At 40.9% G+C, this 20033-nt stretch overlaps 1 protein-coding gene across 2 annotated transcripts; it reads right to left on the bottom strand.

Annotated features, from left to right (window-relative positions):
• Nucleotides 1–676: 676 nt before the first annotated feature.
• On the bottom strand, nt 677–14444 carry LOC123105396 (protein MICRORCHIDIA 2). Of its 2 annotated transcripts, XR_006450821.1 has the most exons (21): nt 14208–14444; nt 14044–14133; nt 13566–13600; nt 13368–13446; nt 13168–13257; nt 11943–12018; nt 11755–11833; nt 11547–11675; nt 9841–9939; nt 8824–8928; nt 8595–8744; nt 6719–6811; nt 5905–5956; nt 5721–5832; nt 4633–4841; nt 3787–3851; nt 3288–3373; nt 1852–1894; nt 1667–1770; nt 1158–1236; nt 677–1039 (listed from the first exon to the last, which is right to left on the bottom strand). XR_006450821.1 is itself a non-coding variant. In XM_044527457.1 (20 exons), exons 1-19 carry the CDS (start codon nt 14317–14319, stop codon nt 1669–1671), a joined length of 1806 nt encoding a protein of 601 aa, XP_044383392.1. In that variant the 5' UTR covers nt 14320–14444; the 3' UTR covers nt 677–1236; nt 1667–1668. The 2 variants fall into 2 exon arrangements, 1 of the variants encoding a protein (XP_044383392.1); XM_044527457.1 differs by having other exon boundaries at nt 677–1236.
• Between the last annotated feature and the right edge of the window lie 5589 nt (nt 14445–20033).

Genomic DNA, 20033 nt, shown 5'->3' with positions numbered 1-20033 from the left:
GGGTGGACACTTTGGGCCAAAGAGCTTCTCCTTTTTTCTTATTCGGAATGAATGAAAATTATTAGAGCGCCAGGGCACTAATTATACAACCCCAGGGCACTCATTATACAACCCCAGAGCCAGTACTTTATTATACCACTAATTATACAACCCTAGGGCACTAATTGCCATCTTTGGTTTGATTACGCATGCAAGTATACAGACCATGCATGTGTGCTGCCTAGGCCTAACTACCTAATTATTACTCCCTCCATTCCTAAATATAAGTTTTTTTGGAGACTCCAAGTAAAATACAGCTCAAGAACACATCATTGGGATACAGATGGAATTTGCCCCCTAGTTGCCTAATTAGACAGATCAAGAACACATGACCAAAAGTACAAAAGGAAATTATACTACCACTCATCTATTTGTGTCAACCCTATAACAGACAGGAATGGATCAAGAAGACATATTTCTTGACTTGACTTGCATGCACCGGCCGGCGGGTGTGGGAGGTATATATCCACCGTGTCCTTGCCTGGAGCCGTTCACCGGGTTGTCTTCCGTTTACGGTGCACCGGCTGGCAGGTGGCATACATGCTCATGATTGTTCGAAATCACTAGTTAAGGGTTACTCTTTGCAAAGGTCACTTCCCACCTCTGGTGTTGTGACACTTGTCACTTACACATGATATAGCTTTGAATTTAGATTTCAGCCCATATTGCATCCATTAGTGTAGTTATCACCCATTTCTCATTCTACTTACATTTTCGACAACCAACACACACAATGTTCCACTAGTAGTTATCACCCATTAGTGTTCTGCTCTATAGAATATGTAAAAAGATGCGAAATAGTAACACACAGTAACAGTATATATTACAGTGAACTGTACGTGCTGCCACCACACCACACCATGGCTAACAGTGGCGGCCAGCACCACACAAGAACAGAAAAAAAAAAGAAAAAAAAACAGAGTAACTTCACACTGAAGATTTCCCTTGAAGAGGGCAACTATACCGATCACGCTGATCATTTGTATGCGTATGAGCAACCCTGCAAGGAATCAACACATTCACAAGCTCAAAAAAGACGAACATACGAAAATTTCAATCTTTTACCCTAACAAACCAACAGAATTCAAGATGCAAAAATTGGTTCCGGAAACGTATACAATATCCGTATCGCTGTTCAGTATTTGTGCTTTGATGAAACCACATATTTCCAGGAGTTTGGTTCCCATAGTTTAGGCCCTGTCAATGGAAACCGATGTCAGGGTCTCTCTATGAAAAATGACTGCACCGAAGCCAAAACAACATAACTATCCAAATAGATGGTAGAAGACCACGCAATACATGAAAGACTACAGATCTGTCCAAATAAATCACAATAATCATGAAGCAATTAACCTGTCCTCAGGCATTACTGGTCATTTGTAGATGTACATTCCAGTTTACCAGGATACCAGCCATGTGGGTTGACAACTAGAATTAAGGGCTTGACTTAACAAAGATGAGATCAAGGGTGGCTATTCAAGTAATAGCAGTTTAAGCTTTCACATGTAACATTGCCATTTAGTGTGCAGATAACTGTGTAGTTAAATAACTACACAGGTATATTTTGAATTGTCCAGTGCGTCAATAAAATACTCCCATAATACCAGTCAGAAGTAGTAAAAATAACCTTCACATGTAATGTTGTTGCTGGCTCCTCCGTAACTGCAGCTCAGCTGCGAGCTGAGAGCACTTCCTTCTTGTTTCCTCTAGTTCATGCTCCAGCTCACCAATCTACAAAGAATCATCAGATCTCATCAGGTGGCGCGATATGATCTCCTTCCCTAACTAATCGCTTCGAATGTTATGGCATACCGTCTGCTTCAACTGTGTATCTCGTTGCCGAAGATCTTCACGCCTGTAAAGGATGTTTTAAGTTCAGCTTGCAAAGAATAAATTGGTAATGCGGGTTTCACGCAACAACACACCCCTAACAAGTCCTACTAATTGAATTAAATGTTAAGCCACGTTGTAAGAACGAGGTAAGTGTTGGAAGTGAGCACATCTGCATGGCCTGTGTGGTTTAGTAACTGCTGCCACACAAAGTTCCAAGGAACAGTAACTTTCTTCCCAGAGAACACTCAAAGACTGACACACAACAGGCTGATTAAGTCACACAAACCTGAGCTCAGGCAGTCTAATGATTTATCTCATACCACAAATTAGACTGGGAATGGAAATTGAAATAGTGATGATCTATGCAGCGAGATGGACAATAGTAGAGAGAGAGACACATCAAATTCTGAATCCATCATGCAGGCCATAAAATGCTCGGAGTCAACAAGCTACTTGAGCTTGGCTCGTTGTCTGAATTAGCAAGCCGACCTCGATTAGCTTGCAAAGGCTTGTAAGTTTCCACCTTTTATATTGCAGCACTGCCCTTTTGATCATCCTGCAACCCATATTCAAATGCCCCAACCCAAGCCTGAGGATCTAACCTCATGGAGCCAGTCTCCACTCCCATCACAACACATCCCACCCAATCCTGAACTTCCCTTCAGTCATTCTGCACTCCCCATACCCAAACCATAAAGATGAAACCCAAGCCACCTCTCATACTGTGCCTGTGTATGGCCGACCGCCATCCCTAGCCCTAACCATCTCTGGGTCATTTTATTTCTATCAGCCTCCAAACTGATTCCATTTTCTTCCCCAACCGATGAGGCCTATAAGGTGCAACAGCAGCAGTACAGAATGTCAAAGCCAGCTCCAGTGGCAACTGTGGGCCAGTGGGGTCTAGGCCAACACCCAATGACCTAGGTTGGCAGAACAGACGCAGCAATAATAGTGTGCAGCACAGTTTCTTCAAATCCTGGGGCGTTCTTGGATTCTCATTTCTTTAGTCTGTCCAAGAGCATGATGATAGATTGGGTTCATTCATTGCATATTCATGGAAGGTTGGTTGATCAGTTCAGCGAGAGTTGCTGAAGCTGGTGATGTGCTTCTCAGTCTCACTCTCATTGATTCCAAGTAGGATCAGTGAAAATGATAGGGCTGTGAAATGAGGTCAATGTGAATCCTAATATCCCAACACTTCATATGTATGGTGCCCTGTTACCGAGTTTTAACAGCCCGCAGGCCAAGTGCAAGCTTTGACAGAGTTGAGGTTTCTTGACCACGGCTTGAGTTTGCGTCAAGATGAAGTGGAGTCTATCTACGTTCGCTGGAGCTCGGCTTGTTGATGCTTGTATACATACGACACATTTTGCTGCAATTAACCCCATATGTGTACCATCATTATTTAAATTTACCTTGTGAACAGAACCAAATTTTCTTCACTCAACTTCTCATTGCAATTGGGATCAAGTACACCAAGAGAGCCAATATCTACCAGATCCTGAATGTCACACAAGATAAAAAATATATCATATGAGTACAATTCAAATCCACTTGGAGGGGTGTTATTATTGATTACAAAGCGTTATAGCACAACTTATTAGCTAAAAGTATATTTCCATCATGCAGCAGTATATATGCTTGCCTAGTGCAAAAAAGCATCCAAATGACTGCATGCTTAATTAGGCTTTTACACTACAGTGGTGAAAACCAAGATAAGGGCGGACCAAATGGGAATTTACGGAACATGTTTACAATGGCTATTACAAAAGACCAACAACATCACTGAAGATTGTGGAATCAGAAACAAATCGTTCTCTTCCACGAGATATGACAGGGGCCATGAAACGAATGTCTAAAGAAAAAACACCTACAAGAACAATGTGTCTCAGTTCAAAGCCTAAGGGTGCAAACCTCTTCCAAGCCTGCTGAGTCCATACTATCTTCTTGTGCTTGGCCAGACGAATGCAAAGCAGAACCTGGTCAAATTAAAATAATAAAAACATGAATGGACTATACAGCAACAAAATCAATAACCTAATTGGATTCTCATACAACAGAAAAAAAAAAGTTACCATGTTTTGTTTGGAAAAACTTATTTATGAATAGCAGGCCTATATTTCACACATCATTTACTTGTTTATGAATAAAATATACAAATAACATCAAGATAATGTTTTTATTAATAAGGGAAAATTTATTTCAGACAGCAAGATATTCCTTGTTTATGACCTTCTGGACTAGCGAACTGTTTTCCTGATAATTGCAGTATTAAGACCATTAACTAAATCAGTGATCTATTAGTGCACAGGATTGCCATGTCAAGTGTAGGTACAAGAAAACAGACATTAAATATAACACAACTGGCAGGATCTCAGGGTAAGATATCTACACTGAACTTAACATAAGAGATATGAGACCAAATCACCAAACATAACCATGAAACTTGAACTATCATACTCGCTCCGAGAGAAAGCTTCAGGAGCGCTCAGGAGGAGGGACTGTAGCAAAGAGCTGAGTGAGGAGAGAGAAAGAGAAGAAATAAATAAAGCCCCTTAGGTGGCTAGTACTTAGTATCAAGTTTGTGGGCTAGTTGCCCCATCCTCCTCTTCTCTTATGTACATACCTCCCCCTTTTAAATATTTCTTCTCTTTATTAACAAAATTTACTGTCAAGATCTCCCCCTACAATTTTCCAATCAAAAAATGAAATAGCTTTGACAGTATTATAGTTATTTCTACATACAACTATTACTATTACCTGCCCTGTTAGCTGTCAGTCTAAAAGCTTCTACATCATCATATGTCTGTGGGAGCAAATTTGAGAGGTGCCCTCCAGCCTTCTGAGCAGTGGAAGCTTCGTGCCGAATCTTCGCTCTAGGACCACCTGAATCTTGAAGAGCAGCCTTATACTGGGATCTCAATTTCGGATCGATTGGCTGGTAACCTATTAGATGACACTTTTCTTTCCTGCAAATACACCATTTGTCTTACAATATGGGAAAAATAATGAGAACAATCGGATGCATGATGGGTGTCCCAAGTCAAATAATGTTCTTAAAATTGGCCATACAGGAATCATATTGTTGCGAAACGTCTAAGATAACAGGTCTGCCAGATTTTACTAGGCTCAGCCCTACTACCTTGTAATATACCGATCATTTTTCAAACAATGCAGGAAGACTGCATGTGATCTATTAATAGGAGGAAAAACCCCAACAATACACAGGTTCAGAAGCAAAAACAAACTAAAACAAACATGTATGACACAACCTCAACCTCTATAAATAGGATCATTAAGTGCTATCACTATGCAATGGCCAGCCCGACTACCTTGTACTATTACCGATTATTACAAAGAGAAGTAATCTTTTTACAAGGGCTATGGAAGCTGGGCTTTTAATTAAGAGTTTTTTACCACTTGGGAAAATGTGAGGCCACGTAGAGCTACAGTGACCTGCACTTGTATATTCAATGTTTGTTAAACTTGACGACACAACATTAAACGGTGAAGACAATTTACTATAGCACTACCGCCATTCGTATATAAATGACATCCTATAAAGTGTGGTGTCAAACTTCTCTAACTTTGATGAGCATTACAGAACAAAGTTTTTAGATAGATCAGTGTCATTGTTTAGAAAAACTTAAGGGTTTAAAACACAAGTGCTAGATACATACGAATAAATCAATCACAAATTGTTCAACAATATGAAGCTAATGCAAGTATGCATAGTGATAGTGTAGTATATACTTCATAGGCACAATGCTATTTTCCTTTACATTGAGCATTTAATGTGCAAAACCAAACAAAAAATGGCGTCTGAAGCAAACCCCAAATGCGCTTACCAATAATCAACGATAATTTGTTTCAGTTTTGTTTCCAGCCTAATGAACAGTGGAGTCCTCTCAAAATCTTGCTTGTCATGTGCCGGCTCAATAAAATTTGCCTCAAGTACACCTAAATCAAGATAAATGTCATCCAAACAGAAACGAATTAACCAAAGTGACAGTACTAAGATATGAAACTCACCTATAACACTCCTCCCTCTACTAGATGCTTCTTGAAGGACCTTCCAGAATGGCTGCAAAGGGTTCCATTTTTTTACAGAACTCAATTCCAGCCCAAATTTAATTTTATCACTAGAACTATATATTTAGATGGCCAGACCAGATTCTGAACGTGATAACATGCATTTAGGCCTCTCCTTGTATTCATGAATGAACACAAATCATGAAATTATAACATTCAGAAAGTATTTTTTGACCAGAAAACATTCAAAACTATTGATAACTTCTTGATACTCCTTACATATCAGGTCTAAATATAATAATGGAGATCATCAACATTTCAAGAAAAGGTTGAAGAAAAGAAGCACTGGAAGTACGGTCTAACACTAGGATGCGTCAAATTAGTCCTGAAGATGGGCTACAAAACCAGTTGTGGGTTACAATGACTACAGTCGTCTAGACCATGGTTACCAGAGTCACCCTCAAAACATGTACCGTTGACTATTACTGTAATGACCTGATGGCCATGAAAAATTGAGAACACTACATATCTTCCATTTGGTGATTTCCATAAGGATTTCAAAAATAGCAGCTACAAGTACTCCATCTTCTCATCTTTTACTGTTCTATATATGATGTATCTTCAATGTCTATATCCGTACATATACTCGACATATGAAAATTCCTGTGTTGCCTTGTCACCATATTGCATATGGGGCAACACTGCAACATACTTTGTAAATGATGAGATGTGATCTGACGAACATGGCACATAATAAAACAACACCAATAACAAAGGAAAATGAACGAACAACTCAGAACTGAAAAGTTCTTACCATGATTAGTCGATTTTTATGGTAGACATTAATCCCAAAAATTCCCAAAACAGGAGCCTCTTTTGCAAAGCCAATATCTACCTTCACTGACACCTGTGGTCCCAATTGAAAAGCAGTTGTAACAAAAACAAAATACTGTTTGCAAACAAAAACTGAATGAACATTTCACAATGAGATATTAAAACAACATGTTTGAGAATAGCTAACCAAGGCACTGATATAGAGATAACTCTCTCAACTAATAAAATGAGAGCCCCCCCCCCCCCCCCAAATTGCTCCCAATCCTAACAGCCACCCAAGTTCTTCTCCCCGTTGCCGCCTTGGCCCCCCTCTCTCCCGTCCGGCGACCTCATCGGTGGCCAGAGGAGTGGGTACCCACTCCTTACGTTTTTCTTGGTTCTTATAAGTCATTGCTTCGCTTAGGTTTTGTTTCCCTAGTGGCATTGACAAGGTGGTGATGGCGATGGCGCATTCGAATAAGGTCTCTACGGCCTCTCTCTAACTTGACAAAGTCTGGTAAGGAACCGACAAAGGGCCTGTGAGGGTAGGTTTTGCAAGATCTGTTGGCTCTCTTCGGATCTCTGCAGTTGGTGTGTCAATCAATGGAAGCAGTTGGTTGTCTCTTGGGGCGGCAGTTTCGATCTCTTTTCTCGGTGTGTTTTGTGGCATGGCTCACTTTCTCCAACCCTCCGGACTGGTGGTGAAGGATTGTAAGCCTGCGTTGCATGGGGTAATGCCCCAACCGATGTTGCTTCAGCATTACTAGATCTTGTTTCTAGCAGCGAGTGGCTATTGTGATCTTCAAATCCTAGTATGGCGAGGGCATTTGCAGGTTTTCTTACCCATACTGCCAGTTCAGTTCAACTTTCAAGCCCCGACGGTCAGCAAACAAACGAAGGAAGACAGCCAGTACAGTTTTGGTTGAAATTTTAGTTTTTTACACATGTTTTGCCTCAACTTTCGAAGAGAGGTCAGATTTGTCATTTTTGCCCCAAATATTGGGGTCAAGTTTAGTACTACAATGTAAGATATGTACTCTGATCTTTTGGAACAAGCAACACATAAGTTGCTTTCATCAGTACTTGCTACTTCTAGACCCATCTAGTTCTCTCATCCCAATCTATCTACCACCCGTTTCTATACACTAATCCTCTTCAAGAAATGCGTTCTAGCCATCTTCTGCGGGGTAGTTACCTAATTGTTGCCATCAAGACTAGCAAAAACCTCATCTTCTGCAAGATGGTACCTCAATAGTTCACAACAAGAATCTATGTTTTTAAGGCGTCGCCTAAGCGTCGCCTAGTCGTCGCCTAAGCGTCAAGGCGTCCCAGGATGGCAAGGCGTCTACCCCGCCTTAGACAGACATGAAGTGTACGGCTGTGGCTGCCCTAGTTCTGGCTGCTCCTGGGGCTTGGAGATGACGGCCCCGCTGTCTCCCGGCACCATGAAGAGGAGGGAGGACTGGGGGCTCCTGGGGCTTGCTGCTGTGAGGGAGAAGGGTGGGGCCATGAAGAGGAGGGAGGGAGGACCAGAAGGGTATGGCTTCGTGGCGGCTGTGGTGGGAAAGAAGGGAAGGAGATAGTGGAATTAGGTCACGGGGGTGTATATGGCCACTAGATGGGCTTTTGGGCCACTGGGAGGTGCATAAGTAGTGGCCCATCTCTCAGCCATTGCTCTTTTTCTAGTATTAATATGTGCAGACCTATTGATGACTCTTTTCCTGCAATGTTTAAGGCGTCGCCTTGCCTCGCCTTACCGCCTCGCCTTGGCGCTTAGGCGTCAGAGCGGCCCTCCTCCGCCTTATGACGCTTTACCGCCTTAAAAACATAGACAAGAATATCCTGAAAAGGAATAGCAGATGCACAAATGCACTTACCACTTGAGAATCATGGGAAACTTGAGGTTTGTAAGTAACTACTTTCTTAAACTTCAGCTCATCAGCAATGTTTATCTGTTCAACAGGCTTTCCTCTTAGTATAATTTGGAAGTTCTCAAACTTCTTGAGGTAAAGGATGGAGCTATATGCCTGCATACAACCAAGAATTTTTAGTACAATATAGTAAGGCATATGAGAAAAGTGAACAATATAAAGAAATAAAACTTACACGCAATGAGAATCTGAGTCTGTGAGATATATGTTGCTGAATAATTTCTTTTTGGATCTTTGTTGACGCCCCACTGTTTTGACCTTGATCCCGAAGCAATATGTCCTGCAAGTTAGGCAACAAGAAAAAGCATCGTAAAACAAACTGCCAATGTGGGAAAAATAACCATGTTTTGCAAATAAAAATAAAACTATTTATTCACGTTCAGTTTTTTTTCCTTTTTGAATTCAAACTGTAGGGGAAGCCTTGACAGTAAATATATTTTAATTAGAGAACAAATATACAAGTGGGAAGAGAATGTACAAGAGGGGACAGAACTAGAGAGGGAGCCTAAGGATCATCTAGCTGATCCAGCCATATCCTAAGAGAAGAAGCATGGTCATCCTTCATTCTATAAGAAAGGAAGAGGTCCATTCTTAAATTGAAAAACCGAAATGCCCTGCTAGGGGAAATATTGCCAAAGACCCTGGCGTTCTTTTGCTTCTAAATAGTAAATACTCCAGGCAGAGACTGAGAAGACTTCAAAAGTGAAAGACTTCCTGATTGTATTCTTGACCTGGTCTACAAGGCTTTCCATAGGCTCCATATAGGAGGGTGGAAATGAATGCCAATCTTGGCCCAGCAGCCTAGACTGAAATTACATAACCTGAAGAGGTGCTCCCTGTCCTCATGAGTATCAGAATTGCATAGCACACAGTTAAAACCCCCAGAAGGAGTGTAGTGTCGTTCTAGCATGTCTTCGGCATTGAGCCTGTCCTTAAGGAGGCAAACAAAGCCCTTAATCTTCGGGGTGCACTTGGATTTCCATATCTGGGTAAGATAGGCTGGGGTCTGTAGGTGTTAGAACTCTGGTCTGTAATGGCACCAGCCCAAATGTTCCGGTGATCCTACAGTCGCAAATGGTGGGTGGGTGGGAGTGACTCCTTTTCTCTATTCCCTCTTGATGAAAATGGAACGCAACACTCCTGAATTTTCGAGGAAAAAATGCATCCAAAGAGAATTATATGAGCAACTAACCTCATCATCATCATCAAAGTCAAGTTCTAAAAGGCCATCGTCATTCATCCATAAATTGTATATCACCACCTTGGTTCCATGACTATCCATATCCTCGAACTGAATCAACATAAAAAAAATTATTAATACATATGTATACACTATGCATAAAATCAGTCACTTCTCAGGAAGAAGCTAATCATTTTACAGATGGTTATGTGATAGCTTAAGAAAACTGTAGCAATAAATCAACTTGACATAAAAGATGAAAAGAACCATGACTAAGGAAGCACTCACAACTGGATACATGCCATAGAAAAATAATTCTAGATACACCGCTTTGGAAACAGTAAGACAAGAAAGAACTTATAAGAAAAATAACACCAAACTATATTATATTGAACTGAAAACTGCAGGAAAGACCCCAACAGTGAATTTTATCAATTGAGAGGAAAAAATATACAACAGAAAGGGAAAAATTACAAAAGGAGGGGGGATGCTAAATGGCACCAAGAGAGAGCAGCTTAGGTACTAGGAGCAGGAGGCTCCACAAACTGATCTAACCAAGACCTGATAGAGATATCATGTTCCTCCATTTCGGAAGAAAGAAGGAAAAATATCTATATTGAAGTTGAACACCCGACAATGGATAAGTCATACATGGCATACGTATAATGCGCAGGGTAAAATATGTCCAGTGAGCTTCATTCTAACTATTCAATCAATAATAAGCAGCATATGTTGCTACAGGAACAATTCCAAATGTGCTAAGTCCATTGATTGGCACAAAAGTGTTGGGTTTAGCTCCAGTGTGCCAAGCTAGAAATATAATGCTCTAGATGAGACAGAGAGGTAAAGAACCATAGCTAAGATATTAACCAACTAGCTAACTGTGACAGCCAGACCTGAATCTGATTATCAGTACTTGCAATCAGGGCCCGTTCAATTCGGTAGATACAAAGGTAACAGTGAGAGATATTTTTTTGGGGGGGAGGGGGGGGCGATCTCGGGAGGAGAGAAGAGACACACAGATGAGGAACGTAGATTCCATTTTTTTAAATCTGATTTGTTGGCTAAAATGTTTGATTTAAGCCCTACGCACCCTGACAGGTTGGCCCTTCAGCTTATGACCCTACTGCTGAGCGCCAATATCTCTTCATAGCTACAGTAACATCCAACACAAACCCAGGAGGCCAGGACCCTATTCAAATCCAATCCATTTTCGACCCAAAATGGATCCTGGATTCATCTTTTTTCTTTGGAGCTTCTAAAACACAATATATGTACTTAACTGCTTGATATCTAAAATCTTTTAGAATGCTATTTTTCCAACTTAATTTTAGTGCTCTCTTTAAACAGCAATAACATAACAAGGTCTGAAGCATGCTTCATTAACTAACAGAGGCAAAGATACTGAAAATAGAGGCCTAAAATATGTAGGCTAAATTTTTATGTAGACTGGCATGGCTAATTAAAAAACTATTAGAGTATTAGACCAAATTTTACATGTCAGCTGAAGTAGAGGAACCAAGTCAGAGTTATCCCGAGCCTTTGACCCTATAATGGTTGGCTCACTCATCCATGAAACATCAACTATTTTTCAGCTATCCCATCCTTCTAAAAATAAGAGCTACTACCCTGGTGTAGTCCACTCATTGCAAACATTCACTGCTTAGTTCCAAATTATGACTGGAGAATGACTAAATAATGTTTGGCATGAACGTCACCTGCTGTAGCAGTTCTTCCATCGAAGAAAAAGGGGACCAGTCAAGTATTATCTTTAGGCTACTATCCCAATCACCCTGTGAACCATAAACCAAAGGTGCTATGTGGCCATCTTGGACTTCAAAATCGAGCTGTAACAGTGAAGGGAAATGTCAGCTATAGACAGGCAAGGCTGCATCAAAGATATACTGCTGGACCAACTTGACATACCATGGGGACAACTATGTCATCCTTCATTGTTCTCCTCAGGAAAGTGTAAGAGAGCAAACCAATACTCAAGGTAACTTTACTGCAGGACAAAACAATTGTGTGACAATCATTAACAAATACAAAAGACTGAACAAAAAATCACGAGCTCTTCCAAAAAGATCAATAATAACTGGAATGATAATACTTACCTTTCACGTATTGCACGAGTACAAACAATTGCGTCAGCACCGAGTCTCATTGTGCTTGTCTTAAAGCCATTTCCGTCTGCAGAGTAGCAAAAAGTTAGAGTTTAGCGAACGATAGGCACAAGTATTACTTTTTTCAAAAAAACATAAATCACTAAATCAGTTGTATACTGCATGATTTATTTTTTATTATAATATATGAACTAGAACTTCTCAGACAATATTTCAGATTTGAAATTGCATGGACATTTCAAACCTGAAATGAAGGGCTTAAGTTGTGTAATACCGACTACAAATTGGTGATACAAGGTAAGGCCACTTATAATTATGAAGAATAGAGCCTAAGAACTGTAGCTCAGCTTAGTATTTAATATTTTAAGGTTTCCAAAATCTACTAGTTACCAAGAGGCATTAAGGAATTAATCCATCTTTTGATAGGGATAAATTGACATTAATATGTTCCGAGTGCCACTTAAACTTGAATAAACAATGTTTTTGCAGTCCTTACACCACAACCACAGTCCATCAATATAATCTAACACCAAAGAGGTGCATTTAAAATGGTTTAGTGAGTAATGATTCAAGCATAGCACATAGTACCATCAGACAGGACGCCATTATGTACAACAGTATAACACAAAGTCATAAGCAATGCTTATATTGAATTAAATAATTAAACTAAGATAGCATGCCAAAAGTATTAAAAGATCATTTCAGCACTTCTACTTCCCGTTCAGTTTACCCATTGAGTTACACCAATGGTATGCAAAAGTATAACAGATCATTATCATCTCATGTGATTATTGTTTCCATTTCCTCATTACTGCCTCCAGTTAGCTCGATATTTTGCATATTGACATAGCCTTAAAAAATGGAACTTTGAAGACTAGTTTCTATTCCCTGTTGCAATATCTATGCATAGAAACAACCCAGAAAAATTATGATATGATGTAAATACTTCTCGAGACAAATCTATACATATGGTTTTCAAGTATACGGTGTAAATTAACTAAGTTCGTAGTCAAAAGTTCTAAAGTTCGACAGCATCTGTGTCAAAAACGTAGTCTTCTCGGAAGCTGGAGGGAGTAACAGCCTCTCTCCACAGAGTAAAATGTGGAATTTTCAAAATCAAAATGTGGAGGCCTCGGAAGTATGCGTCTATTTGAAAGCAAGGATAAATTAGTAAAAAGTATTTAAATCTTTCAATACAAAAAGAGATGATTCATACACTGGCCAATGGTTGTCTTTGATTTCTTGGTTGAGAATCCTAGACTCATGCATTGGCGCACCCCTTCAGGATCCATTCCTCCTCCATCGTCTGTTAGAATAGCCCCAATGAGCAGGTATTTAAATGGGAAACATCAAGGATCAACCCCCAACCAATTCCAAGTTGTGTTCATTCTCCTGTTTTGTATTGAATTTGGATACCTTGAAAAACTAGCATTGGACTGTTGTCTTTCGTGTTGGTGCTTTTATCCACTTTTATGAATGTGGCACCATTACAGATCTGGGACAAGAAAACCATATATCTGATCAGATCTATTCACAACATTGTATCAGCAAGATCAGACGATTTTAAGGCATAAACAACGTTGAAGCTAAATAAATCTAGCTCATATTACAAACCTCATCTACCGCATTGTCAAGAAGTTCAGATATAGCTGCAGAACAAGAGATAAATTGTAAGATAAATATTTTACATGGTGGAAAAAGTATCTTGAACACCAAACAGAGTCATAAAAGTACCACACCGTCTAGTTTCTCTATTTTCTTGCGAAGCAAACATTCCAACGGCAAGCATTTGATTTCTACTCAGTGGTCAAACTATATTCTTCCCCAAAAGGAAACATCAAACAAGGGAGAACGGATAGCATGTGTCTTTCAGTATTATTAGTGCAACCAAGAACCTCAGATAAACCAGCACGCAGTTCATCTCATCTCCCCTCAGGCCAAATATAGTAACAGACCAGCAAGCAGTTCATCTTCTAGTTACCCAGTACCCTTGGTTCTGACGAACTGAAGTCTATTAAGCAATTTCACCTCGGCCAGAGCAGAACAAACCAGAGAATGGATGGGGGAAAGGGTGAAGGGGAAGGGGGCGAACCTCCGAACGCCCACTTGTGGGAGGTGGCGTTGGTGTGGAGGAACTTGGGGTGCACGCGGGCGCGGTCGAAGTCCCCTGTCTCCAGCGCATCTGAGACCAGGCAGAGGAGATTGGCGTCAGGATTTCGCGGAGGCCAGGGGGGGCTGGGGATCGAGGAGACGAACCGTGGAACTCGCGGATGGGGGCGGAGGGGCCCTCGCTGGCGCCGGCCTTCCAGAAGCTGCGGCAGTCGAGGGATCGACCGCCGCCGTCAACGCCGGATGCGCCGCCGGCCATGGCCGCCGGAAAGGTGGGTATTTTTTTTCCTTTTGACCTCGCGAGTAGTAAAGGGACTAGCTTAGTATACTCTGCTGGTTAATTTCGGCACCATGGATAGGGGCATGTGCAAAATAGTATTTGTCACTTGTGTCTAAAGTTGTCTATATATAGCTTTACCTCCATATAGACTAGATAATGAAAAAGCCTTCGTTTTGACCGACTAATCTCTCTCGTGTCAAGCGCCGCGTCGTTCACGTCACACGTGTCATGTGGACCCATGCGTGCGTCACCGCTTCCGCACTCATCCTTATCCCCTCCCATGAGATTGCTTCTTATCATGTCAATCTCTCCTCTCTTTTGCTATTCTTCCTCCCTCGGCACGATTGACCTTCTCCTCTTTCTAACACCCTCCTCCAGCGAGCTCTGCAAGGTTCTCCATACACACACACACGTAAGATGCTAGTGAAGATAAGACAGAGAGGCACGGATGTACGCATCAATAATTCTTTCATTTGTATCTTTGATCTCAACTGACTACTAGTCATTCCAAAACAAAGCTAAGCAACCACTTTTACCGTTGCTATCGACTCCACAAAAGTCTCAGAGGCCTATGCGAGAACACAAACGACAGACCTTTTCAAACTTCTGCCTTGTTTCACACAAAAACACAAACCGCGGACAATGACTCTGGATGAGGGCGATGAAATCACGAACTATCAAGGCGCCCTGATTCCTCGGCGGTTCCAACTTAGGCCTATATCAATGGTGCTGATAGGGTGCCACACTCGGTCCCGTCAGGTTACTGGTAGTCCCAGGGCTAGTTGCTTCCAAAACCACCATGTCGTCCTCAAGTGCATCCTCACATTCTTTCGCAACCTCTTCCCTGCCATTCACAACCTTTGTAGTCTCCACGACACCTTTAGTGAACCTAGGTACTGTAATACTAGACGGCTTCAAGCGGGTGGCCTCCTCACACTACTAGGGAAAACCCTAGTAGTAGCGCAGGTTTAGTGCCTACTAGTAGCGCGGGTCACCGCGCTACTAATAAGGCGCTACAGCTATTACTTAGCAGTAGCGCGTGCGACGTGCGCTACTGCTAAGACACATAGCCGCAGTGTTTGTTCTTTCCCGCGCTGCTGCTAATCTAGATAGTAGCAGCATGTTTTTTATCCATCGCTACTAGTATTCTTTTTTCATTTTTTTATTTTGAATGTATTTATACACCGTTATGTAAATTTTGGTACAATACCAAGTATGAGGTTTATATCATTATGTCCATAACAGTGTGTCAAATAAAGGTGGATTAGGTTCAAGTGAAGGCAATATATGGTGCATGTCAAAAGTATACTACTAATCCAAACTTGATCTAGTTTGGACTAGTATTACTTTCGATGTGCACCTCATGTTGCCTCCACTTGAATCTAATCCGACAGCACAAGCTATTTAATCATCATCATAGTCATTACCACCAACAGTAGTTATTTAATCATCATAGTCATAGTGTAACACATCATGACTTCAAACTCATTCTAGCTAGTTAATCACCACCAACACTAGCTGCGGTAGCTATCTAATCACCACCAACACTAGCTAATAATAATCATCATAGTCATTACCATCAACACTAGCTATGTAATCATCATAGTCATAGTGTAGCACATCATCATCTTCAAACTCATTTTTAGCTAGCTAATTAATCGCTAATGCTGCTCTCTCTTAGGTAAAATAACATAAAACATGTGTAGCACTCCTGCTTCATCAAGTTGAAGCATGCAGATGAACCTGTCTCCTAATCGTGGGCTACGCTTCTGATTGCTGCCCCCTAGTACTTCTCTACGATCGTTCACAATTTTGCTCCAGTCTTTCACTATTAAGCATTCCTCGCTATTAAAAATCATGTGTGCACTAAAATGCATTGTAGGATATCTTGACCGTAAGCTAACAATTCCCATGCGACATTTAGTCTCGATCCAAAGAGGCATAACATTCATCGAGAGTCCCTGTTGAAGAACATCGTATAGTAACATACTTAGCAATGAAGTTTAGCTTAAAATATAATGTATGCAAAAGATGCATTAAGGACAAAATAGTAAAAATCTTACCATCTTTCTTAAATAGATGTGACCGTAGTTAAGTACGAACATTATTGGTCGCACGTTTTGAGTACTAAGATTTTCAAGTCTAGAAAAATAATTTGTCTTGACAGTATGAAGATCCTCAGTCATGAAACATAATGACTTCTCCTCGCAGTTTAGTTCAGCCCCGGGATAGTAGTAGGTTCTGTCTACCATGTTTGCTTGAATGAAAATAAGTTGTCAATAGAAATTAGTTGTCAACTATTTTTGAATAAACAATATCAAAGACATAAATATGGTTCAGAAACTCACATAATGGTATAACTGGAGGCGTCTGCACATCGACCCAGATGTCGATATTACCTTCAGTATCATCTTCTGGACGAATATCAAAGGTTGATAGCCATATCAGGCTCAAATGCAAGTCTTGCATAGTGCTTACCAAGTTTTGCATCCAAAATAGGTGTAGGTGTCTGTGTTGTATAATTTTGCGTGGAAAATACAACCATGATCGGTCTTCAAGTAAACTCTTTTTACCACCATAGTAGTTTTTATAGGACTGAAACCTATCTTATCCAAAACAAAAACTCTTGCATGGCAGGGGATACGCTAGTAGAATAGTAAAAAAAATTATAAGTTGAAGCAAATGAAGTAGATGTCATGCTTAATTATGAAAAAAGACTCGTCGTTATGACTTACTGTATCCACTTTGAAGTTCTCGTCCAGCTTGATGCTGAAGTGTCTATCATCATCTAGGAAGATTCTGTCGCACAGGCCACGCTCGTCTTCGCAGTACTTGCAAATACCGAAATTCTTTTCGTCGTCGGACATTTTCTATGTTCATAGTTGAAACATTAATTGAAAATCGATCGAAGACAACTACCAGGATACTCAACACACAAATCCGAGGCACTCGATATTTCCTACATATTCTGGCATAAGTCATGCCAGAATTCACGGAAAAATCTGGCATGACCTTTGCTAAAATAGGACATATCGAGCGCCTGAAATTTGCCGGAACGGAAATGAATCAACACTCTGACAAAACATAGGCCACTCAGAGGTGTAACCTACAAACATGACCGGCCACTTGGGCAAGCACATATCCTATTTGAGAAACACAAGATATACATTTCAGAATATCTTATAGAACTCATATTGAAATGAGCATTCAATAAGCAAAACCAAATCATAAAAAGAAATAAGTATTCAAATTAGCATGCATTCAATAAGCAAAAGTAAATCATCTCTTGCGTCCGTACATCGTCGAATATTATCACTAATACATCCCGAATAGTATCATACATATAACATCACTAATACAACTAAAACCCTAGCGAACGACGGGTATCGGCGCGAGCGATGGACACCCAAAGAGAAGGAACCATCACAGGATCATAGCTCCAGTGAGATCCCTGGAGAACCTGCCAGGTATTGGAGACCCTGTGCTCCAGTGCAAACAAGTAGCGACGGATGTGCGCGTCCTCCTCACTGAGACGGTGACGTACCACCTCCGCGGGGTCCTCAAGCCTCTCGACCGTCACTGGCCCACGCGACCGCCACCAAAGAAGGTTCGGGTCAACGACGGGCTGACTCCTCACCAAGCTGCGCCCCGCGGTAGGTAGCGCCTCCCAGTACCAGCCTGGCGGAGCCCAGTCCCGGACATGGCCCATCTGGTCAAGTAGGCGTCCTCCACTGAGTCGACGACGAGGATGCAGGATAGGCATCGTTGACGTTGATGCGGGAAAAATTGCTTTAACTAAAAAAATAACAACAAATGTGACATGTTCAACTAGTTCTATTAATTCAACTAGTTCTTACTAAAAATAAACTTAGTATAAATAAAAATAAACTAGTACCTAATTAGTACATAGTTCTTACTAACTAATTAGCACCTAGGAAATACTGCCCTAATTATCATCTGATTTGATGAACCTAGGGGTGGAAAGTGGTAGCGGATATTCCAATTATCCAACTTAAAAGTGAAATAAGTAGTCAAATTTTACTCGTGTTATGATTAATCTTAGAAAGTATTATGCATTACAATAGTGTTTATTCATCATCTAAGAAAACATCCGAGCCGCATCCGTATCCGATAACATCCGCATCCGATTCGTTTCCACCCATGAACCCTAACTAATTTGATGCAATTAAAATTTGAAGAACCCTAGGCAGAGGTAGGGGAAGGGGAGGAGTAGGCATGCTCACCTTGGGTGCCTGCGGCGAGGGAGGGGCAGGCGGCGTCAAGGTCGGGGTCAGGGCTCGGGCGCGCGTCGAAGGGCGGTGTCGAGGTCGGGGTCGGGGGCGGCGTCGAATCCGGGGTCGGGGACGGCGTCGAGGGTGTGCGGAGAGCGCGCGGCGGCCGACGGGCGACGGCGGCAGAGGAGTTGGATTTGGGGGAAGTGGTCGTGGGGAAGAACAAACTGCGTGGTTAGTCAGAAATAGCAGTAGCGCGTTTTAGGAAGTGCGCTACTGCTAACTTAGCTACAACGTGTTCCGTGATACGCGTTACTGCTATTCATTTCTCTTTTTTCCCCATTTTCATTTATTTTTCTTTACATTTTATTTTTTTCCTTCCACCTTCTTCTATTTCTTTCATTTTCATTTACTTTTCTATTTGATTTCCATTTAATTTTATATCCTTTAGCAGTAGCGCCTTTCAGCATAAACGCGTTGCTACAAAGCAAGTAGCAATAGCGTAGTTCTACTACTATGTGTAGCCTATCAGCTAAGCCGTGGGAATTTTAGTAGTAGCGCTTTTCACTTCAGGCGCGCTACTGCTACAATTTTATCTGTAGCGCCGTTTACACCAGCGCGCTACTGCTACTTAGCACCAGCGTGCTTTTTTGACACGCGCTACCGCTAAAGTTCTGTGTATAAGGTTTTCCCTAGTAGTGTCATCGGGTGCCGGTCCCTATATCACCCCCACCGACAGCAGCTGCTAAGACCCAAGATTTGGTCACTTAATTATCTATTCATGATGTTCTGTAATGATTTTTGGCACACTTAATTATATATAATGCACGCAGATGAACCGCCAATGGATGTACGGTTCAAGACACACCTCCGAGTACATTAAGGGCGTGCATGATTTTCTTGAAGTGGCTGAGGCAAACAAGCAAAAAGAATTAAAAAATAAAACAAAAAACAAAAGGAAATAAATAATGCAGAAAACAAAACAAAAAAAACTGGAAAATAATTAAAATAACAAAAATAAGTATTTTGTTGTAAGTAGAAACAAAATAAAATAAATAAAGCAAGAAAGAAAACAAAAAAACAAAAAAAGTGTTTTCAAATTTGAAAACTAATGGCACTAACAGAAAGTTTATAATTTTTCTAAAACTAAAAGCAAAAAAGAATTAAAAAATAAAGCAAAAAACAAAAGAAAATAAATAATACAGAAAACAAAACAAAAAAAACTGGAAAATAATTAAAAATAGCAACAATAAGTATTTTGTTGTAAGTAGAAACAAAATAAAATAAATAAAGCAAGAAAGGAAACAAAAAAATAAAAGAAATGCCTCCTACTGGGCCCCCACGGCCTGAATACGACTAGAAACCCTACCATGGACCAGGATTCAGGCCCGCAGTAGGCCCAGAAGGCCCATCGGGCAAAGCAGTAGCAAATAGGCCCGCAAACCTACGGTGGAGAGGAGC

Source organism: Triticum aestivum, chromosome 1B, assembly GCF_018294505.1.
Source record: "Triticum aestivum cultivar Chinese Spring chromosome 1B, IWGSC CS RefSeq v2.1, whole genome shotgun sequence".
Lineage (NCBI taxonomy): Eukaryota > Viridiplantae > Streptophyta > Magnoliopsida > Poales > Poaceae > Triticum > Triticum aestivum.
This window is presented reverse-complemented; position numbering and strand designations above follow the sequence as displayed.